Below are 23534 nucleotides of genomic sequence, written 5' to 3' on the forward strand. Positions count from 1 at the left end.
TACTAGTAAGATTTTTAATTGAACTCTACAGTGGCCGTTCTGACTAGTCATAACATAAGACTAGTAAAAAAGCAGCTGTGTAAAACTAGTAAAATAAAAATTCTTACTAGTAACATTTGGAATAAATACTAGTATCTAATAAATAGGTACTAGTATCTATTGAATAAGTACTAGTATCTAATTAATACGTACTAGTATCTAATAAATATGTACTAGTATCTAATGAATAAGTACTAGTATCTAATGAACAAGTACTAGTATCTATTTAATAGGTACTAGTATCAATTTAATAGGTACTAGTATCTAAAAAATAAGTACTAGTATCTAATGTATATGTACTAGTCACAATTGGAATACATACTAGTCAGGACTGAATAGTTGATATCTGAATGACAGATCCCCATAGAAGTCAATGGCAAAAAAAAATAATTTGTTACTAGTCACAAAAGAATAGTCAGTCACTATCACAATAAGTACTAGTATCTATTTAATAGGTACTAGTATCTAATATCAAATAATAAGTAATAAGAAATACTAGTATCAAATAATAAGTACTAGTATCTAATGAATAAGTACTAGTATCTAATAAAAAAGAACTAGTATCTAAGTATCTTTAAAAAGGTACTAGTACCTAAAGAATCAACACTAGTATCTAAAGAAAAGGCACTAGTATTTAAAGAATAAACACTAGTAGCTATTGAATAAGTACTAGTACTTAATGGAATAGTATCTAAAATATAAGTACTAGTAGCATGAAAATAGAGACTAGTAGGTTAAAATGATTAAATGTTAAGTGGCTTGCCATAACCCAAATAAATATCCAAAATGAATCAGGCACTGCTCCTCAACCATATAATACCACGGCGGGATTTCATACAAAGTCAACGAAAAGAAACGGAGAGATGCGTTTTCCCGCCCATAGACCTTATATTTGTCATAATTTGACAGTGAACTTAGTAAAGAATTAATTTACACCTATGAATTAACTTATAATTAATGTCAGATGAAAATTCTAATTTCTTCTAGCTTTGATTTTAATACTTTACCTATCATAACTTCATAATTTTGTGCTTTACCATAGCAGGATATGGATTTAAAAAATAAATAAAATCAAAGCCGGAAAAAAATACTTTAGTTAACTTAACTTACCCTATTAATCCGGGGCTCTCGCAGCCAGGGGTGAAGAAAATATTGAACCTAAAAAGGAAGATGCTGTTAATTAACGTTAGTGCTGTTCAAAACTACAACATCATTGTAAGTTAACTAACGTTAAACAGCATAAATGTTTAAGCTAGCTACACACAAAGTTGTTTATTAATGCTAGCTATCAGTTCATTCAGTTAACGTTAGCAACCTGTTAATTTAGCTAACCCAGCTAAAAAGCGTACGGTGATCTCTTCAATAGCCATCGTAAGAAGTTAAAACCCGGTCAAAACTTTCCGAAATGTCGATAACAAACATGTTTACTATTACACCGCTATTAAAAACAAGCACACTAAACTGTTTGACTGTTTTATCGTTCAACTTACCGTTACTCTTTACACACGGAGCTTGCAGTCCGAAGATCCAAATGACAGTTCGCGCGTTCGTTCAAACGGCCCCGGGCCAGAACAACAACGATTCCGCCGACTGACTGATCTGGAATGAACCGGTTAAAAAAAAAAAAAAAAAAAAAAAAAAAAAAGGAAAAAAATTCGCGCGCTCGTTCCGACGAGTCCGGGCCAGAACTATTATGATTCCGCCGACTGATAGATGTTCACGCCTACTCCCGATGTACACAGACTACATGCGGGCCGTATCTGGAATGGGGCAGTAAAACGGACGTGACTGTTACACGGATTTGCCGGTTTGGAGGCGGATCCGGCCCAGAGTCAGCTGCTATCTGGGTTTCTTTATAGTGCTGGAGCAGACGCTCTTTCTCTGCGTCTCTCTCCTCTTCTGATATTTTGGGTAAATCCTCACTGGTTTGTTGATCTTTATCTTTTATCTTTTCTTCATTTTCTTCTCCGTCTTCTGCTCTCCTTTCCTTTTTCTTCTTGCGTATTCTTAATGAATGAATACCCTTCCATTTTTTAACGTTTGCCTTGTTATCTTTATCAGATTTTGAGCCCGTTTCTGTTCTCTCTTTGCCTAGATCCGTTTTTCCTGAAAGCTGACAATCATCCGTTCTCTCAACATGTGACTCAGATTCAATTTGATCTTGCGTTTGTTCTGCCGTTTCTTCTCTCTTTTGGCTTTTCTGATATTTTCTCAAGAGTGTATTCTCTCTATCCAGGAGCAGAAATTCTCGAACTTTTCCTTTTGCTTTTTCCTGCTGTAGTTTCTCTTTCATTTCTTTGATTTCATACTCATGTTTGAATTTAATGGCCTCTATCTCTCGTCCGACCTCCTCCTCTCTCTCTCTATTGATCTGCATGAGTCTGAATGCTCTCTCGACCTCCTGAAACATTTTGTCGTTGTAGAAACTGGCATCGTTATCCCACATCATCTTATCGATCTTCTTTAACAGACTCACGACCTGAGCAGGATCCTTCTGTTTATTATTGAACACATGAAATCTTCCTCCACAGTCGTGGATCAGTTGTTGGACGTGTGGATCTCCTTCTTTAACGTAGTCTTCAATACTTTCATCTAGATTGTCTCCTCGAGTGAACAACACCATAGTGTAGGTCTCCGCTTTCTGCCCGAAGGTCATCTTGATGAGCTGAAGTGTGTCTCTCTCTTCTTGTGTGATGGGGCCGACAGCGATGACCAGCAGAAACACGTGAGGTCCAGGAGCCGATAGTTCAATGCATTTCATGATCTCCTGTTGAATGTCTTCATTGCTGAGGCTTGTGTCGAAGAGTCCTGGTGTGTCCACAACACTCACGGGTCGACCGCAAGCGTCTCCTCTCTCTCTTTTGCATGATCTGGTCACAGACTTCATTCTGGCTCTTGATTGAAACACATTGCATCCAAGGATGGTGTTTCCAGTTGCACTCTTTCCCACTCCAGTTTTTCCAATCAGAACGATTCTCACACACTTCAAGCTTCCCTCTTTGCCGGCTGTGGCTGTGAATCACAAACACAAATGTCAAGATTTTTTTTTTTTAACAAAGATAAAGTCATTTCTGCGCCACCATATAGATCTCAACTAATGTTGATAGAGAAAAAATAAATAAATAAATACTCTGTAATTTTGTGTAATACTCACATTTTGATCGCACTAGTGGTCTGGAATGTTCTGACTTTGGCTGAGTATTTGGCTCTAAAGATTAAGAACAGTATTTACCAATCATAATCAACAGTTTACAAACTTATAAGCTTGGTATTAGCGCTGGTGAGTTGCGCTAATAATGCTTAAATAACAAATAACCCAAGCAAAAGTGTTAATATAAGAATACATGAGATAAAACGCATTCATGGCAAGCAACGTTCCACATCGCAAGAGCAGATTTTGAAGTTATAGCTTAGTATTTTGCAAGGAACACCATCTTAATCAATCAATAGATCTATTCAGTTTTCAGGCCATTCAGTGCAAATGCAAAATAAAGAAAGAAATAAATAAACTAAAATAAATATGCTACATATATAAATACATTGCAATTGTAATTTTAGTTAACTAAATTAGTATTCACAGCAAAATTAATTCTGCTCAAAGTACATTTGGTCCAACTCTACAGAGAGTTAAAGTAAACCAGAGTTAAAGGGATTCTATGCCGTTTTTATTTAGCTTGACTGAACAGCTTCAGAGTTATTGAAATGGTTATTTGATTTCGTTCGGGTTGAATGGTGGTTAGGGTTAGGCTTGACACACTTGGCAAAAGTTCTGCCTCTGGACCATTAAAGTTCATGGGGATGATTGTCGGATCTGTGTATTTAATCTAGGGCAGTCAAAACGATTAATCGCGATTAATCGCATCCAAAATAAAAGTTTGTGTTTGTTTACATAATATATGTGGGGGCACTGTGTATAATTATTTTGTATATATATAAAAAACACACATGCATGTATATTTAAGAAAAAAATATTATTTATATATAAAATATTTATATTTATATATAATATAAATTATATATAAATCTATACACAGAATATACATGAAAATATTTCTTAAATATATACAAGCATGTGTGTGTGTATTATATATATAAAATAATTATACACAGTGCCCCCACATATATTATGTAAACACAAACTTTTATTTTGGATGCGATTAATCGCGATTAATCGTTTTGACTGCCCTAATTTAATCACATGGAAATTCTGACCACTAACAACAAATATTCAACATGACATCATGACTTTTGCGTAAACATACATGCCACTTTCGAGTCAAGTGGCGTGTTATCTCTACGCATTTTGAGCTATCTGCGTGTATGTCGACACCATTAACGTCCGAGTGATTCCGCGTGTCTGTACACGCCGTCAAACATCCGCGGGAAACAATGGAAAATGTAGATCTACATCTGGGGACTGATTTTTTTTCCTAGGATGGTAAGGGAACACTCATAAATGCCATTAACCCCAGTGACGGGTAGGTTTAGGGACGGGGTTGAGGTAAGTCATATATTTATATATACAGTAATAACGTTAAGTCAACGGCGTTCATAAACACGCTGAAAAGCGATTTTGCGTGTTGATAGCACGCCAAAAATGGAAATACGAATTGGCGTGTCATACACGCTACTTTATGAGATCAATCTGAAATATTAGACAAATATTGACAAATCAAACACAATGTACTATTGTATACTATGTAACACGCCATCTCACGCTCTGCGTGAGTGATATTTACGACAGTAACGTTAAATACAAGTACTCCACAATGACTCTAGGGGTCGCTGTTTGACAAAAATGGGATTCCTGCTTGGTGTCCCTTTAGAGTGAATGTGAAAATTAAGTGATTAATTAAGTGATGATTGAGCATTATTGATGAACACCTGCTGTTAACAAGCAGAACATCGAATATCGGCACATTATACGCCAGCATTTTTCAACGCATTTTTGTGGTCACACCCCAAGCGATTTTCGTTGACGTTGAGCCGAGTGAACATGCCAATTCATTCCCTGACATTAGATGGCGCTTAATGTAAAAAAGAAACAGTCCTATTTTGTAGTCGCAGTCGCGTTTGTCACACAGTTTTTTATGTTCCGACACCAAAGAGACCAACAAGACCACCTTGCATCGTCCTCATCTTATTTCTACCCCGGCAGTGTAGATGCTACTTGCCATATATCTTCTTCGCCATTAGTGCTCGACAACACAGTTTTGTGTTTGAGCGCACCCAAGTTGTGTTTTACTGTAACGTCAGAAGCTCCAGACATGCGAGCAAAAGCACCAATCTCATTGGTCGGATACTTTATGACGCGGTGCGTCGAACCAAACAAAAAAAAATGAACCCGAGACGTTTTTAAAAAATGACGCCCTTTGTTTAGTAACAAGCCGTTTAAACTCCACTTTTAGTAACAAGGCGTTTAAACTCCAAGGGAAACTCCACTTTTTCTGGACATAGGCTCATTTTACAACTCCCCCAGAGTTAAACAGTTGAGTTTTACCGTTTTCGAATCCATTCAGCTGATTTTCGGTAATTTAGAAGAATATCCGTGAGCAGACAGTTTCTGGTCTCATTGACTTCCGAGCCCGTTCTCATCCCAAAGCGCCATATAGGACGCTTTTGCAAAAGCGTAAATATCCAACGCACATGGCACCCTTTAACGTCAAATGAGACGCAGATATATTTGGGCAGAAGTCGCCCCCTAGTGGTCTAACCCTTACCCTACACCATACCTAAACTTAACCATAACCGAAGCGTCTCATTAGACGTTAAAGGGTGCCATGTGCGTTGGATATTTACGCTTTTGCAAAAGCGTTGTATATGGCGCTTTGGGATGAGAATGCGTTGGACTTCCATAGTAGGAAAAAAATATACTATGGAAGTCAATGAGACCAGAAACTGTCTGGTTACTGATATTCTTCTAATATCAAAATATCGGCTGAATACTTTAGAAAACGGTAAAACCCAACAGTTTAACTCTGGGGGAGTGGTAAAATGAGCCTATTTCCAAAAAAAAAGTGGAGTATCCCTTTAAACGTCGGTACAGGCCTTTAGATGAAATCAACCAAAGATAAAAGAAGATAGGTGTGTTGGACATCGGCTGCAGCTGGATCTATCGGATCGGCGTGAGGAGCTGAAAATGGAGACGTGAAGTCGGACACCGTGCTTCCAGTAGTGACGCTTGTGTTGTGTTTGCATACTTTACCAAAGCCGAAGTGCTTCTGCTTGTTAACATCATGTGTCTTCAATAATGATCAATCATCACTTAATTAATCACTTAATTATGTCATTAACTCCAACACTGCTTCAGTGGTTTTGTGTTTCTAATGTAATGTCAAACTAAAAGAAGAAAGCTTACTCTAATTTGATGGAAATATTTAACTCATACTTACTTAGGTTTACGCTACATGCCTTTCTACTGAAATCTGGATGTTAAAAAGAAAAGAAAAAACAGTAGGAGACATGTAATTTCAGCCACAGATCAGCACAAAAATAAAATCTTATTTTATCCAATTCACAAATATTTTTATTAATACTCCCTCTCTTCATATTTCAGATGAGCTGGAGGTAAAGGTTTACCCTTCCGCGTCTTGTTTGATGTTTCACAAACTGGGTCGTTTTTCATCAGGAAAGGTCTCGGGTCATTAGAAATCTTTAGATGATGGCCTTCGTTTTCCTCCACCATGTTCTCGATGCTCTCCAGAAGTGTCTGCACCTGTGACCGGTCTCCATTCCTCCGTAGATGATGGTGTGGTTGTCTGCTGGTCTGCAGTAGCAACTTTACTGATCTTTTGTCAGTGTCAGAGTCTTTAACACTCACATACTCCTGCTCCTCATGCATGAAGACCACAATAACATACTCCGATGCACCTGCGCCAAACATGGTGTTAATGAGCTTGAGAGCATCTGTAAATATGCCATGCTTGAGGACTAGAAGAAGAGCATGAGGTCCAGGATCAGATAGATGGAATAATTTCTTCAAGTCTCGTTCTTCAGAAGAGAGAGCAGGATTGAGCAGGTCAGGAGTGTTGATGACCAACACATGTCTCTCCAGCACCATCCCATCATGCCTCTCAAACAAATCCAGGGAGGACAGCGACTCTGAGAACACGTTTCGTCCGAAGATTGTGTTTCCACAGGAGGCTTTAAGATCATTGTTTGACCCCAGCAAAACTATTCTCAGCTCTTCTTTAAGCACAGACACTGAAATACACAAACAGGTTTATATCTACTTACGTTCTGTCAATTAATGCTCTTGATAAAACATTTGGAGTAGATATGATATTTTTCACAATCTAACCTAATTAATTTAATTAATGCAATGTGCTGAGACAGTCAGTTTAATGACTGAAGTTGGGAAACATTAGCCTCATATTAATGGAAGGTATTCATTCCAAGATAGTTTAAAAAAATCATTAAGTCATTAAATGGACATGAAAACCACATTGTCTGTTAAATATATCAGCATGTGTCAAAACGCCATCAACACTTAGTTCTCTTTTTATTTTATTTTATTTAAATGTGAAACTCACTGTTTGGAGGCTGACGTTTGCTTCCTTGTCTGTTGAATAATCCTAAACTTCCCTGATCTTCACCTGTTACAAAAAAAAAGAAAAGATTATTATTAATGATGAAATAATGCATTGAAATGTCTTATTGTGGGAATTGAAAGGCATTTCGTCTCACAATACAATGTTTAGATTTGAAATTCACAGGCCTTGTGTTCACAGTCTTAAAGCACTGGATTATTTCAAAAGAACTTAAATAAACAGACTCACCGGGTTGGGTGGATAATCCGCTCCAATCGGCCATTTTCACACTTTTGTAAGCACTTCAGACATTCATAAACAAGCTGTTACAACAACCTTTGCATTACTGTGAGTGTGAAAAGGTGTGTTAAATTAAAAAAAAAAACAATCAAAAGTTGTAAACTCATGACGACTTAGAAACCGGTTGGACTTGATATTTGGCATTCATTCCAGACAACTCCCTGACACATGATTCTGTCCGTGCAGTGAGATTTGTCAGAGCACTGCCGGTGTTATATTAGAAAGGTTTGATAAAATGCAGTGGCTTTAACTCTTTCCCTGCCAGCGTTTTGTTTTGAATATTTTCACAAAAGAAAGAACAGACACTCTGCTTTTAAACAAGTAAACCTATTTTATTCTAGATTCATGTATTCTATGGGTTGAAAACAAAGCAACAATTTTAATAAAAAAGCTGAGAACACATTTTTTGTTTCTAAGACTATGTCTGGATCAGATTCAGAACGATGATCAAAAGAGTCCATCAACACCTCCAAGTCTTCACAGTCCTATAACTGATCCTGGGTCAACATTTAATCCAGTAACATTTGTTTGGAGATTCTGAAGGCAAAAGTGGAATGTGGAATAATAACGTGTTATCAATTAATCAAGATCTCGTCCACTCCATGGACGTCAGTCTTTGCGCCATGTGGGCCGTGGGAAAAGAGGCTTTGTGGACAAGAGCTTGGCCAGAAGAAAATGTCTATGTCTAACAAACACCACCATGAACACACACAACAGAGAATTCTGGGAATGTCACAACAAGAACAGAAAAAAGAGAAACGCTGAACAGAAACACAAGAACATCAACTGACTTCAGCCACAGCCTTAGATGAAATCCACTGAAGATGATGATTATGTCATCACCAATACACAATCAATATCACACGATTGCTTTTCTCTCTGTTTAATGTTGAAAAGTCAGGGGTCAAAGAACCCAACTAAATCAAAAACTGATCACCACAATGGTGACTACAAACAAAACAATAAAACTACATCTAAACCTCTGTTAATTTCTCAATAAGAGCTTCTGTAGATGTCTGTTGAGATCTTCAGAGTTGTACTGTATTCTTATTACTATTTCTTTAGTTGATTTAATCAAAGCTGTGGCTAAAGTCACTGATTTCACAGTGTCACGGCCTGTTGAAATCACAGCCCGATTTTAAAATTATCAACCAATATCAATTTAGTCGGTTATGTCAAAACATTTGGAGAAGGCTGTAGCTGAACAATTAATAAACTATCTAGAGAGTATAACCTCCTTCACCAACATCAAATTTGGCTTTAGACCATCCACATGTTATTTTAGAGAAAATGTAAACATGACCAGGAGCTGAAGATACAAAACTGACTATCCACCATAAAAGCAAAGAACAATTACAGTCCTGGGCTACATTTATCAAATCTATTGTGAGCCCAAGTCGATCATAGAGAATATTAATGCCAATTGTTTCACACTCTACTGAGGTGAACTACAAATCTACAGTCTCCTACAAATTCTGCAAATGTGCTCATTAAAAATGGTCACTCAAAATTCCTTCTCTTTTCAATAAAAAAAACAAAACAATTTCAACCAAATGGCAAAGTATTACAACCGAAAGCATCAGTTATGCAAGTAGAAAAACTTTGCTTGACAAAATAAAGCATTGCTAATAATTACAGTATTTTAGACATAACTTTAAGCATTAAAATCAATCAAAACATGACACAGCCCTTTGATTTTTGATTCTTCTTCTTTGTCTGCCTTTTGTCCTCTTTCAAGTCTTCGTACCATTCTTTCAGTAGATAATGTTGATCATGTTGCTCTTCCAGCCTATCCTTGAAATCCCAAACCCGCTGCTCTTTTCTGTCTCTAAACTCATTAAATTCTTCTGCTTTTAGCCTAGCCTCTTCTTCATATTGCATCTTAATCCTCTTCATTTCATCTTCATGATTCCTTTTCATTGTTTCTTGTTCGGTTTTCTCTCTCTGAAGATATTTCATTCTTTCCTCTGTTAGTTCTTTCTCTCTCCTCTCTTTTCTTATTTGAGTCTGCATTTTGATTTTTTCCTCATCTGCTTTTTGTTTTTCTTCTTCTAGTCGCTGCGTTATGTTTTTCATTTCCATCTCATATTTGGCTTGTAATATCTGTCTCTGGATCTCAATTTCTTTTTCTCTCTCTCTCAGTATTTCCTTCATCCTCTTTTTGATGGACATCTCTGCCTCCTCAAACATGCTGTTAGTGAAGTATCGACCCTCATTGGTGTTTTTCACTTCTTCAATCATGTTTATCAACTGAATCACTTGAGTTTTGTCTCTTTTTTCTCTGTTATTGAAAGCCAGGAATCTGTTTCCACATTCTCCAATCAGTTTCTTCAGTTCTGCAGACCTACTTCTCTTCACATAATCCTCTATAGATTCATTCTCAAGATCGTCTCCTCTAGTGAACAGGACGATGCTGAACTGAGCAGCTTCATGACCAAAGATCTGTTTTATCAGGTCTACAGTGTCTGTTTCTTCCTTTGTGAATCTTCCCAGACTCAACACAATGACGAACACATGAGGTCCAGGTGACGACATTGAAATACATTTCACGATTTCTTCCGTCACTTGATCATTTGACAGTATCGTGTCAAAGAGTCCTGGAGTATCAACAACAGCGACTGATCGACCATCAACTTCACCAAGTCTCTTTTTACACACAGTCGTCACTGAATCTGAGCTCATTTGGCTGTGGAACTCATGTCTTCCCAGAATAGTGTTTCCTGTTGCACTCTTTCCACTTCCTGTCCTCCCGATCAGCACAATTCTCAGACACTCGTGATCATTTGATTCACCTTCAGCACCTGAAAATCACATTGGTGAAAAAACAAACAAACAGACCAACTGAAAACAAGTGCAAGTGTTTATAAGACTGCAGAAGTTGCAGTTGGTTCAGTTATTCGACAACAAAAGCAGTTGATAAAACTGGTCATTTAATGATTTGTTAATGATCGGAAACAAACATTTTAATTAGTGTTAGAAATACAGAACCTTTTCTTTCAACATAAATTCACACTTTCTGTTCTGTTTCAAAATTTTTTGAAACTTTCCAGGTGCTCATAATATAAAAATTTCTGGTCAAATTGTAAGGTAGTACAGGTATTGGCAAACATTTAATTATACAGTGGTTAAAAAAAAAACCTTTAATTTTAGGGAGTTATAAAGATGTTGGGAAATAGTCATGGACAACTGAAATAGGTATGCTAAGTATACTTCGGGCCCTATTTTAACAATCTGAAACGCAAGTGTCAAAGCAACCCGGTCTCATCCCAAGACGTCATATAACTGACGTTTTGGGACGTCTTTTGACCATACGTCAATATTCGCCTTTTTAGGGCCCCCTTAAACGTCGGTAGATGAGGTTATGGGATCCTAACTCTACCCCAGACCTAAACCTAACCCTAAACCTAACCCGTCACCTAACTGACGTTAAAGGTAAAGCGTCAGTTGTATGACGGCCCGGGATCGCCATCTACCGACGTTTAAGGGGGCCCTAAAAAGGCGGATATTGACGTATGGTCAAAAGACGTCCCAAGACGTCAGTTATATGACTTTTTGGGATGAGACTGTGTAAGTCAAAGCGCAAAGCACAAGTAACTTTGTGGGCGGATCCCGGCGCTGTTACTATTTTCCCGGCGGGATAAATGCCTCTTCCGCCTGGCGCAAATCTAAAAGGGGTTGGTCTGGAGTAGCTTCATTATTCATAGGTGTGGTTTGGGCGTAACAGAAATAAACCAATAAGAGCGTCATATCACATTCCCTTTAAGAGCGTGACGAACGAGGTGCGCTTGTTCCACGGTGCAATTCTATTTTAACGGCGCATTTACCAGACGCACTTCACAATCGGTTCACAGCCGTAAAAGAAAGAGAAGGGACATTGGGGATGTGGGACAAACCCACCCAAATTAGAAAGAACATGAAAGTACACTTTGATATACATACTCTCAGTTAACTGCTAGTTTAGTAGTTTTATGCAGCAAGTATACTTGTAAGTTTTCTTTATTAATCAATAATTTTAAACAATGGAAGTTAATAAGACTGTCACGGAACACACACTGATATGCAATGACTTTATTGGGTAATTCGTACTCACAAACTAGTTCAGGCAGAGATCAAAAACCAGGCAAACAGTCCAAAACACAAGGTGGACAGAACGAGAACAACCGAAGTGTGGTGACTATAAACAAGGACTCCGCGCCAAATACCCGACAGGGTATAAAAACAGACACAAACGATCTAGACAAGGAACAGCTGGGACAAATGATGACATGGAACAGCTGAGTGCAATGAACAAGTGAATAAGTGCAGATGGGGATTATGGGGAATGCAGTTCCTTATGAGAATGACACCGTGGGGGAAGGTGACCTCTAGTGGACACCCAGTGAAAACACAACCAGACACTGTGACATAACCCCCCCCCCCCATACGGAGCGGCTACCAGACACTCCACGATAGAAAACAACACTCGAAAAAATAAGTCCAGGAGGGAGGTAGAGCTGTGGGGAATCGGCTGGACCATGGAAGGGAATGGAACCAGGGGATGACAGTTCATCGGATGGCCTGGGCGGCTATGACCCTTCAGGTGGCCAGGGCGGAGCAGGTAGTCCATCGGGCGGTCTGGGCAGAAACGACCCTTCAGGTGGCCAGGGCAGGTAGTCCATCGGGCAGCCAGGGCGGAGACATCCCCTCGAGCGACCACGGCGAATACGACCCATCAGGCAGCCACGGCGGGGACAACCCTTTCGGCGGCCACGCCGGTAAAGACCCTTTGGGCATCCACGGCGGTGAAGACCCTTTGGTCGGCCACGGCGGTGAAGACCCTTCGGGCGTCCACGGCGGTGAAGACCCTTTGGTCGGCCACGGTGGTGAAGACCCTTCGGGCGTCCACGGCGGTGAAGACCCTTTGGTCGGCCACGGCGGTGAAGACCCTTCGGGCGTCCACGGCGGTGAAGACCCTTTGGTCGGCCACGGCGGTGAAGACCCTTCGGGCGTCCACGGCGGTGAAGACCCTTTGGTCGGCCACGGTGGTGAAGACCCTTTGGTCGGCCACGGCGGTGAAGACCCTTGGGGCGTCCACGGTGGTGAAGACCCTTCGGGCGTCCACGGCGGTGAAGACCCTTTGGTCGGCCACGGCGGTGAAGACCCTTCGGGCGTCCACGGTGGTGAAGACCCTTCGGGCGTCCACGGTGGTGAAGACCCTTCGGGCGTCCACGGCGGTGAAGACCCTTCGGGCGTCCACGGTGGTGAAGACCCTTTGGTCGGCCACGGTGGTGAAGACCCTTTGGTCGGCCACGGCGGTGAAGACCCTTCGGGCGTCCACGGCGGTGAAGACCCTTTGGTCGGCCACGGTGGTGAAGACCCTTTGGTCGGCCACGGTGGTGAAGACCCTTCGGGCGTCCACGGTGGTGAAGACCCTTCGGGCGTCCACGGTGGTGAAGACCCTTTGGTCGGCCACGGAGGTGAAGACCCTTTGGTCGGCCACGGCGGTGAAGACCCTTCGGGCGTCCACGGTGGTGAAGACCCTTCGGGCGTCCACGGTGGTGAAGACCCTTCGGGCGTCCACGGTGGTGAAGACCCTTCGGGCGTCCACGGTGGTGAAGACCCTTCGGGCGTCCACGGCGGTGAAGACCCTTCGGGCGTCCACGGCGGTGAAGACCTTTAGCTTAGGCACAGGAACAGACACCGGCTCAGGCTCAAGCTCAGGAACAGCAGACACCGACTCAGGAACAGCGGACGCTGGCTCAGGAACAGCAGACACCGGCTCAGGAACAGCAGGGCGAGCAGCTTGGGCGGGGCCGGCAGGGTGAGTAGCTCAGGCGGGGTCGGCAGAGCAGGGCGACTGGGTGGTGCGTCAGGGATGGCAGTCACCTCCGGGATGGTCTCTGGGTTAGGAGCCACCGGACAAGTCGTTGAGGAGGCCTTTTTCCTCCTCCGTCTCCGGACCACCGAACTCGGGAACCCCGGACTCGGGACCACCAGACTCGGGACCACCGGAAGTGGGACCACCGGAACTGGGACCACCAGAACAGGGACCGCCGGACTCATGGCGGCGTCGGAATAGCGAGGCTCCTATACATCCCACTGAATGCTCAATGTATCTGATAAAACTTCAAAAGTCCAAGACTTCCAGACCTTTCATTTCCCACCCCGGCTATAGGTCATCAAGACAGGTATCAAAAATATCTTTTAATGCTGCCTCATTGTATCCCATTCCCCTCGAGAGCATCCAAAATGACTTAGCTTTGCAACCCACCGGCAGGCCCTGCTGACAAAAGCTCATCAAATTTTGGACACGCCCCATCCTCTCTTTCTCCTCTCTTCCTCTCTTTCTCCTACCTCCGCCTCATGGTAGGAGAGAGGATACAGAACCCCATCATGCTGGATCTCTTAGTGAAGGAGTCCTTCTGTCACGGAACACACACTGGAGAGAGAGATCCATATGCAATGACTTTATTGGGTAATTCGTACTCACAAACTAATCCAGGCAGAGATCAAAATCCAGGCAAACAGTCCAAAACACAAGGTGGACAGAACGAGAACAACCAAAGTGTGGTGACTATAAACAAGGACTCCGTGCCAAACACTAAGACCGACAGGCGTATAAATACAGACACAAACGATCTAGACAAGGAACAGCTGGGACAAATGATGACATGGAACAGATGAGTGCAATGAACAAGTGAATAAGTGTAGATGGGGATTATGGCGAATGCAGTTCCTTATGAGAATGACACTGTGGGGCAAGGGGACCTCTAGTGGACACCCAGTGAAAACACAACCAGACACTGTTAGAGACAGTGTGTAAAACTATGTGAAAAATATACTTAATAGGCTATTCAATCAAAAGAGAAAAAAAAAAACACATCAGCAAGCCAAGTATATACTTAAAATACTAAATTAAGTACTACACACTACTTTTAAGTAGATCTCAATCAAAAGATTGAGTACAAGTATACAGTATTGCCACTAACAGTGAACACATTTAACAGCTTGAATGCATGATATCTAATTAATTAAATTAAGACACTCAGCTTTATTTGACATTTGATTAGTTCATGCCATTTATGAATTACTTGTCATGTGATCAGAATTGTCATGACCAAAATGACTAGCAAGACAATTAATTTAAACTTAATCATACAATCACATACAGTAAGAAAACCTTATTTTTTGTATGAATACTACAAACTTACCCATCTGAAACTCTTTGAATTTATTTTCCATTCTCTTCAGTTCTTCTTTATATTTCTCCTCTGTTTCATGTCTGACTCTGTTCTCTTGAGCTTTCACGTACATCGTAAGTGAATATGGTTCAATCTTCATATCCTCTATGTAATCCAATAGTTCTGGGATCGGTCTCGAGTTTGCAGGTTCATTTAACCCCATCACACTGTGTACTGACCTCCACAGAGACCGATTAACCTCTGAAATTCTGGGCTGGATTTGACAAAATCTGTCACTCTTTCGTTAACAAGGAGCTCTGTGGTGAACAGCACCATGAAATGGTCTCTGGAGTCAAATATCTTCTGGATTTTCTCAATTTCAGCTTTGTCTTCGTTATTAAGTGGACCAACAGGAATAATGAGGAGGAAAACATTAACTCCAGGATCACAGAGAGACAAACAGCGGAGAGTCTGACACCTTACTTCATCCTCTGATAACCAATTGAGAGCTGGAAGCTTGACCAGAGTAATCTGACGTCCGTGAAGTTTCTCTTCCATCACACACGATGATCTAAAGTCTCTTTGATGTGATGATAAAAGTGTTTTTTCTTCTCTGAAACATTTTGATACGCTATTCAGAGCCGCATCACTTCCACACAACATCAGGTTCAGATCTGGTTTTCTACATGACCGTAATGACACTGAAAAACATGTTTGGAAAAATGAGTCAATTTAGAAATTTGTAAATAAAAAAGTACATGTTATACTGGAAAATATACTTTAGTTTGTTAATTGTTATATTTAAGGGAATAATAATTTAAATGCAGGTCTGTTCCTGACACAAATCTAGGTGTCATGTGTTGCTTCGGAACGGAAAGGGATTAAATCAAAATACGTTTTATTTAAACAATGAGAGAACAACATGAGCTTTAAAGAAAGCAAACACACATTTCACACAAACAATCCTGGACAAGGAACTAACTCAAAACGAGGGCTTCAATACACAGATCAAACAAAGGAAACTGGGAGGCACATAGGTGAATGGAATCAATAACGAGGAAACTCAAATACATTATTGACAATAAATAAGAAGCGGGAACAACTAGGTCAAACTAAAAAGGCAAACAGGAACATTAAAGAATGTACACGTTACAGTAGGATGGTTTGGGTGGGTTTTTTTGGGGGGTAGTTTAGCCAAATCAAATGCAATTATACATCTTTTGCTATACTTAATTGGTTTACATACTGGTAGGTCAATCGCCACTTTCACTCCTTCTCCTCCTACTTATTCCTGCAACAAAAATAGGGGCATTATGAAACAATGAAAATGCCTAAGCAGAGCAGTTTCTAGGTGGTCGCCTAGGGTGCCACCAGCTGCAGGAGGCACTAGCGACTACCCCGACAACCCTGTTAAAGGGATAGTTCACTTTGAAATTAATTTTTGGTATGTTTTATCTTACCTCAAGGGCATCCAAGATGTAGGTGTCTTTGTTTCCACAGTATTTTCAATTTTGACATTTTTCAGTCAAACCGTTGTTGTCTATCAGTCATACACTGGAGGCTAAGGGGGTCCACCAAAGAGCATGCACAGAGAAGTCAAAATTAAACATGATTTAATGACTCGTAAATGTAAGTACACATTGATGGCCTAAGACACGAAACGAGCGGTTTGTGTGAGAAAACCAACAGTATTTATATCGTTTTACCTCTTGTAATCATAGCTTTTACTATGATTACCTCTTGTAATCGAATGATGAATCTGAATGTCCTGTAGTTTACATGTGCACGTTTTTATGTCACACGTTTCAAAGTCGGATTCATTTTATGACATGCGCACACTGCAGAAATATATAAAGTTATGTTATGTTGCTGCATGCCTTTGATCACTCCCTCAGGCTGGTGCGGTAAAATACACAGAGCAAGCGGCCCAGGTAATAAGTTTGGCAAACAGGATGTAAAAATTGGTGTGGATCTTCAGCGGACGGTCTCCCTGCTCCAAGCAAAGAAGCAGTACAGCAGTTTAAGGTTTGGTCCGTTCTTCTGTTATGTAACGTGGTAGTGGAAAAAGCATGAAGACGAAGGAGGATGATGATAATAGCTTTTAATGACAAAACTCAGGAACCAGGAGGAAACCACATTTTACATTAACGAGAACAGACAAGGACAGGGTACACAGGGTAATAACATATCTCACATCAGCAACTGTCCCAAAAATATTGTTTTTCAAGCTTAAATAGCATTAAGAAGTGTATTTTTCAGTCAAGAGGAGCCAATGAGCATGTGCAGACCTAAGCACGAGTCGCAGGTTACTATGGGAACCGGAGCTTCTCCTGGCAGCTGACATGACTCAATGACTTTACCAATCAGTGATTGGCTCATTTACTGTAGTAGGCGGGACATATCCCAAAAAAAGTAATAGGAGTAATCCGTCTTTCTATATCTATGGTTTTTGCGTATAGTCAACAGAATGTGTTAAAAAAAAACGTTCAAATTCAAATTTAAGCCCAGTGAGACTCAGTCAAATTAAGATGCATGACCAGATTGGGTTTAAAAAAAGAAGAACACACAATTAAATATCAATGCAATTAATACTTTTTGTTATTTATATATATATATATATATATATATATATATATATTGATAGAAGATGCTTTGCGTGCATTGTGTGCAGTCTGAAGATCACATGACCACAATTTTGATGAAGATTGGACAAAATCAGCTTCAGCCAATCCTCACAAATACTGTTGGCTTGAAATGCTACTGTGGTTCTAAGCGTTTGAAGTTGTACTGGATTCCAGTAATCTTCTGTAACAATACTGTTGAACTCAGAGTTAGTTATGCATGTGCAAAAATTCATTTAAAAAGAGAAGTCAGTAATTCTCAATCAGCAATCCACAGGAGTCAGTAAGTCAAAAAAACATGCATAAAAGAGCAAAGAGAGAAACAACAGGTAATAAAAACCAGTATATGAGCTGAAAAGGAGTTAAACAAACCAATATGACAGAAACGGTCATTTTGGGAAATAAGGATTATGTGCACAGACATTGCAATAGCAACTCTATTTCTATAGCACAATTAAAGTAACACAAGTTGACCAATGTGCTTTGTCGCTTAGAAAAAAGCAAGTAAAAAGCATCAGATCTGAGAGATAGGCCGGAGCGGGTCCATGCAGGGATTTGTACACCAATAGCAGAAGTTTAAAATCAATCCTATAGTAGACTGGAAGCCAGTGCAAAGAAAAAAAGGGTAGAAGTAATATGTCCACGTTTTTTAATTCGCATTAAAGTCTAATTAGTAGCTTTTTGTAAACGAGAAATAGACTACTAATTCTATATAACACTTTAAACAGTCAAGTCTTGATGTTATCAAAGCGTGGACATTGTAATGTACCCTTGAGAATTTAGATGCTTGGGTCCTGAACTCACCCTCATCTCACTCGTCAGTTTTCTTTTGAGCTTGATGTTTAAGTTTTGCACTGATAATCCAAACCATAAAGTATTCAAAACCACCCAAAACTCCTCCAGACTGACTCCAGTCACGAGCTAGTTTTGCAATATATGGCAGTTTTTCTTCAGCCTTTTCTAAAGCATTAGCCACTTCTCTGTTGAGGTTTTCACGAAATTCACGCTCTGCTTGTTCTCTAGTTTCACGTTGAATTTTCTCCTGCATATTTAGTTTTTCTTTCTCATGCTTTTCTTCCAGGTATTTTATGAAGTTCTCTTGCTGTTCTCCTAAAGCCTTTTCTTTTCTTTTATTCTCTTCTTCACACAGTTTCTGCTGCTCCTCCAGTTTTCTCTGCATCTCATTTTGTTGATTCTCATCTGTTTCTTTCTTGATCTCCTCTTCTTTCCTTTTAAACTCCTCCTCTCTTTTTCTCAGTTCATTCTCCATCGTTTCTCTCTCTCTCTCATTGTCTTTCTTTATTTGTTCTATTTCTGATTTATGTTTCTCTGTGAGCTCTTCTTCTTTTCTCTTGTTCTCTTCTTCTTTATCTTTCAGTATTCTCTCTTGTTCCTCTTTGATGTTCTTCTCCATATTCTGGAACATCTCATTAGTGTAGAAACTCCCTCCATTTGCTGCCACCAAACTATCAATCTTATCCAGCAACTCAGAAACCTGTGTCTGATCTTCAGTCTCTTTGTTATTGAACACATGATATCTGTGACCACACTGCTGGATGATGTTCTTTAACCTGTCATCATCTTCAATAAATGCTTGAATTGTTGTTCCTCTAAGGTCATCTCCTCTGGTGAACAGCACCATGGTGTACATTCTGGATTGGTCTCCAAAAGACTCCTGGATCATCTTCACTGCATCTTTCTCCTCTTGAGTGAATCGTCCCAGTTGAATCACCAGCAGAAACACATGTGGTCCGGGTGCCGCCATTGAGACGCACTTCACAATCTCTTTTGTGGTCTCAATATTATCAACGGCAGTATCATACAGGCCTGGAGTGTCGATCACAGTGATCCGTCTTCTGTTGAACTCAGCTGTTTCTTTCTGACACTCTCGGGTCACTGAGCGGGAAGTCAGTTTAGATTTAAAAGCTGTTTTTCTCAGTATGGTGTTTCCTGTTGCACTCTTCCCGACACCCGTCTTTCCCATCAAAACAATTCTCAGATCATTGTGTATTACACCTGCAAACAGCAAGAGAATGACACTTATTACAAAAAAATTTCGCAAGTATACCACAACAAAACCTTTTTATTTGGAAAAGAAGAATTTTGTGTTCTTGTGCCCCAAAATGGACTGCTTTATGGGGAATCTCCTTTTTTGTCTAACTTTTGGAGAAATTTGCAATCATTATGAAAAAAGATGTTGAGTTTCATATGCTAACTATTCATCCATTAAATAATGTAGGTGTGTTATAATGTGCAATTCACTGTGCATCATTAAGAATAAAATCGCAGAAATTATTAAATTGAATGACAAACATGAACACACTTGTATGAATTGATACCTGCTGGTGATGGAGTTTTCATCATGGATCTTTTCAGCTCTTCTATTTCAGATTTGTGTTTGTTTCTCTCCAGCTCTATTTGAGCCTGGAGGTACATCAAGGTTGTGTAGCAACTTCCATTGTTCTGTTTGACTATTTTCTCCACATCCTCCAGTAGAGCTGGAACCTGCGAGCTGTTCTCAAAAACAAACCGTCGACCTCCTAATGTCTGAATAAATGTCTCTGTAGATTGAGAAATTACATTCATTTGACTAGTCATGTACTTCTCTGGGATTATGAGGACCATGACGTGTTGGTTTATTCTTGAACTGAATCTCTTCTTGATGTTCTCCATTTCTGCTTTGTCTTCATCAGTCAGTGGGCCAGCAGGAACAATGAAGAGGAAAACATGAACTCCAGGATCACAGAGAGACACACAGTGGAGAGTCTGACGCATCACTTCCTCCTCTGAGAGATGATTGACAGCTGGAAGCTTCACCAGACTGATCGGACGTGCACTAACCATCCCCTCTTTCTTTACACACTCTTTATCTTTATTTTTCTGGTCTAAGGAGGGCAACCATCTGATTTCATTATCTCTTATTCGTCTTGATGTGTCTTTCTTCAGTTTTTCATCACTTCCACACAACACCAAGCGCAGATTCTGTTTACTTGGGTCACTTGCACCTCCTTCAACAACACAAAAACAAAATATGTTTTTACACTGTTGAATTGAATTGAAATCTGTCCATAATCAGTCTGTAAACATACCCTCTGGAAGATCGTAGTCTGGAACTGGAACTTTGTTACTCACTGTTAAAAAAAAATTGAATTAGTTTCAAACTTATGAGATGCTGAGATGCTGTACTGGACAAACACTGAAATGATGTTGTGATAGCAAGTCAAATGTAGAGTGGATTTGAGTTAAAATATAAATGAACAATCAGCGCTGTACATGTAATGTTAATTTTTCTGTGGCCATGAAAAATACCCTTTCTTAGAATTTATGAATAATCAATACTCAGTGTTCCAAACAAATGGATTAATTGATTTTATAATTAATTTAGCTGATTAACTGATTTTAATTTTTTACAATTAGTCATAACAAGTTATGATTAATTATTAATTGAATGGTGTCTGATTCATGAATTAATCGTTTGAGTTGGTTCATTTCAAAGAATAGGAGAAACCTGTTGATAAAACCAGTCGTCCTTCATGAATAAAACTGATCTGGTTCTCAAGTTCAAATCCTGTCGCTGTTTTAGCAGATTTTCACATTTATTTCTTGAGCTGCTGGTGTGTTAAACTTATTATGCACTCTGTGAATAATTAATAATAATAATACTACTATTAAATTATTTTCCTATGAGAAAAACACAACATTTGGGAAACAAGAAACTGCAAGTTGACAGCTTATTTTATATGAAAGCTTATAAGGAGTTTAAACTTATTGAATATGCAACAATGGCTATGCTTATAGATAATGATTGTTGTTACATGTGTGAAAAAGATAAGATAATATGGGGTTTGGGGATCAGCCAGGTTTCCCAGAAACCCAACCCACATAGCAACATTATTTCGGCCCAGATCCGGCCCACATCTGGCACTTAGATGAAATCACCTGAAGAGAAAAGAAGACATTAGATCTGTGAGGATCTCAGCAGAGGAGGATTAAACAACTCCACAAACAGCATTACCAGAAATAAAGTCAACCTGGTTAGTAATAAGTGAAGCTGGTAATGTTGTTTGTGGAGTTTCATGGATTTTATCTTCAGTTGATTTCATCTTGTGTTTCTCTTTTCTTCAGTGATTCTGCTGAACAGCAGGTGTTCATCAATAATGCTCATTATTCAATCAATTAATGGGCTTTATGCCCAGCTGCACTACTTCCTGAACTCCAGCCAGCTCCTTGTTTCCTTTCTGCCATTATTGGACACATTGATTAATTCAGGTGTGTCTGACCTCAGTAGTCACGGCAACAATAATCAGACACACCTGAATTAATCAAGCTTGGCCAATAATGGCAGACAGGAAACCAGGGGTGATTCTAGGGTCAGAGCTTTAGGGGTGCTGAGCACCCAATGAGCCCCACTGCCACCACCCACATTTTACATCCATATACGCTCCCTCTCTCTCTTCATTTCTTAATTCCTTCTCATTCCTTATGGACTCTCCCTGTTGTTTTCCTCCTCCTTTATTATGAAAAAATGTGGTGTAAAATAATGTTACAAAAAGTAAATGTAATAGGCTACTTAATGGCAATACGTAGGAGTATAAGTAGTTACTGTTTTGCTTGAAATCACTATTTGTCAATTTATTGTTGTTTCCTCACCTGGTTCTTCCTACAAGCTCTCCCTTTCTCCTTCTCCCCCTCTTTCCCTTTATCCTTCCTCTCCCTCTCTTTCCCTTTCTCCAACTCCATTTCCCTCTCTTTCTCCTTTTTTATTTATTTATTTGAAGGGGGGGGGGGGGGGGTGTACATTAATCAACATTAGAACAATGAAAATGTACCCCAGTTAGCTAAAAGAGCTAATTTTCATTGAAAAATGCCAAAGGAAAAAAAAAAATAACTTTTTTCTTCCCCTAGCTTGGGCGCAAACTTGCAATGTATACATTTTATCAGACCTGCCCTTGCGGCCTCGACACACTACCGGCTCACCGAGTGGGAAAACTCTTGACTCTCCCGATTGCCACTCCGCTAACGTTACTCCACAGCGGCGGCGACCCGCTAGACTAAAACGGTCCGAAAATAAACACTTATTATAGGTGTACCAATGATTCAGGATACTGACTCCAGTACTCACCAATATGGTTTCGGAATCGGAACAACTGAAAGGAAAAAGTGTGAGACACAGCTCTGGAGCATCTTAGTTGATTCACAAAACTACCTAACGGCCCGGATTCTCATAACTCTGCGTGTGTTTCGCGCTGGATGACGGCCGTGCTGAGCGGTGCAGGTACAAAGATGTAACGTTAGAAGAAGAGAAATGTTTTCATTTTCATTTCATTTTAAACCACAAACTACCAAGTATGTTTTGGACAATATTTAACTGTGTCAAAGACGAACAAAATTTTTACCCTAAAAAGCCTAAAAAAATTTTTACCCCTAAAAAGGGGCTAGCCTCGCCCATGCAGGAAACATGGAGCTGGCTTAAGTTCAGGAAGTAGTGCAGCTGTGCATAAAGTCAATTATCTCATTAACACCAACACTGATATGTGTTACATTTAACAGCCTGTAGTGTGCACACTGAGCAGTGTTCATTTCATCTGGGCAAACCCATGTGGGGCCTTCATGGAAACGGGGAGCAAAACTGGCTGGGTCCCAGTGTAACGGAGGCCAGCTAGTAGTTGCTGTGCAAGTAAACCTCACTCCCCGATCTCAATAGGCGCTCTAGCGACAGACGCTAGAGGCTGCAGTCTTTAGCCTCCTTGTTAGCGCGCCTGACTCTCACGCCGGAGACCCGGGTTCGAGGCCCGCTCGGAGCGGGTCGAGTGGGACCCGGGTGTAGTGGTTACATTGGTGCCGTGACCCGGATGAGAATGAGGTTTAGGGGGGTGAGTGTAACG

The 23534-nt window shown here is 40.2% G+C and overlaps 3 protein-coding genes and 1 long non-coding RNA gene across 4 annotated transcripts in view; all 4 read right to left on the bottom strand.

Moving 5' to 3' along the window:
* The window catches only part of LOC148981910 (uncharacterized), a 75932-nt gene that overhangs the window by 27671 nt on the left and 24727 nt on the right, over nucleotides 1–23534 (bottom strand). The gene's annotated exons all lie outside the window — the stretch shown is intronic.
* LOC148981914 (GTPase IMAP family member 8-like) lies at nucleotides 1763–7919 on the bottom strand. Its single transcript, XM_089129319.1, has 6 exons — nucleotides 7818–7919; nucleotides 7572–7634; nucleotides 6619–7242; nucleotides 6432–6464; nucleotides 3194–3247; nucleotides 1763–3051 (listed from the first exon to the last, which is right to left on the bottom strand). The coding sequence occupies exons 1-6, from the start codon at nucleotides 7849–7851 to the stop codon at nucleotides 1763–1765; spliced, it is 2097 nt and encodes a 698-aa protein (XP_088985445.1). The 5' UTR covers nucleotides 7852–7919.
* Nucleotides 7975–15266, bottom strand: LOC148981915 (GTPase IMAP family member 7-like). Its single transcript, XM_089129081.1, has 2 exons — nucleotides 15059–15266; nucleotides 7975–10669 (listed from the first exon to the last, which is right to left on the bottom strand). The coding sequence occupies exons 1-2, from the start codon at nucleotides 15249–15251 to the stop codon at nucleotides 9540–9542; spliced, it is 1323 nt and encodes a 440-aa protein (XP_088985207.1). The 5' UTR covers nucleotides 15252–15266; the 3' UTR covers nucleotides 7975–9539.
* LOC148981916 (GTPase IMAP family member 8-like) lies at nucleotides 17296–22389 on the bottom strand. The gene is made up of 3 exons (XM_089129320.1): nucleotides 22300–22389; nucleotides 19989–20691; nucleotides 17296–19665 (listed from the first exon to the last, which is right to left on the bottom strand). Exons 1-3 carry the CDS (start codon nucleotides 22387–22389, stop codon nucleotides 18461–18463), a joined length of 1998 nt encoding a protein of 665 aa, XP_088985446.1. The 3' UTR covers nucleotides 17296–18460.

Source organism: Pimephales promelas, chromosome 3 (genome assembly GCF_988280905.1).
Source record: "Pimephales promelas chromosome 3, fPimPro1.hap1.1, whole genome shotgun sequence".
Lineage (NCBI taxonomy): Eukaryota > Metazoa > Chordata > Actinopteri > Cypriniformes > Leuciscidae > Pimephales > Pimephales promelas.

What these genes read in the sequence shown, in the direction of transcription:
- LOC148981914 (XM_089129319.1), bottom strand. Translation starts at nt 7,851, where the DNA reads ATGGCCGATTGGAGCGGATTATCCACCCAACCCG. An exon ending in ATCAAACAAGACGCGGAAGG is followed by an intron (nt 6,465 to 6,618) that starts GTAAACCTTTAC and finishes TTTAACATCCAG; the next exon opens with ATTTCAGTAGAAAGGCATGT. An exon ending in GGCATGTAGCGTAAACCTAA is followed by an intron (nt 3,248 to 6,431) that starts GTAAGTATGAGT and finishes CTTAATCTTTAG; the next exon opens with AGCCAAATACTCAGCCAAAG.
- LOC148981915 (XM_089129081.1), bottom strand. Translation starts at nt 15,251, where the DNA reads ATGGGGTTAAATGAACCTGCAAACTCGAGACCGATCCCAGAACTATTG. An exon ending in ATTCAAAGAGTTTCAGATGG is followed by an intron (nt 10,670 to 15,058) that starts GTAAGTTTGTAG and finishes TGTGATTTTCAG; the next exon opens with GTGCTGAAGGTGAATCAAAT.
- LOC148981916 (XM_089129320.1), bottom strand. Translation starts at nt 22,389, where the DNA reads ATGGAGTTGGAGAAAGGGAAAGAGAGGGAGAGGAAGGATAAAGGGAAA. An exon ending in GAGCTTGTAGGAAGAACCAG is followed by an intron (nt 20,692 to 22,299) that starts GTGAGGAAACAA and finishes TCAATTCAACAG; the next exon opens with TGTAAAAACATATTTTGTTT. An exon ending in GAAAACTCCATCACCAGCAG is followed by an intron (nt 19,666 to 19,988) that starts GTATCAATTCAT and finishes TGCTGTTTGCAG; the next exon opens with GTGTAATACACAATGATCTG.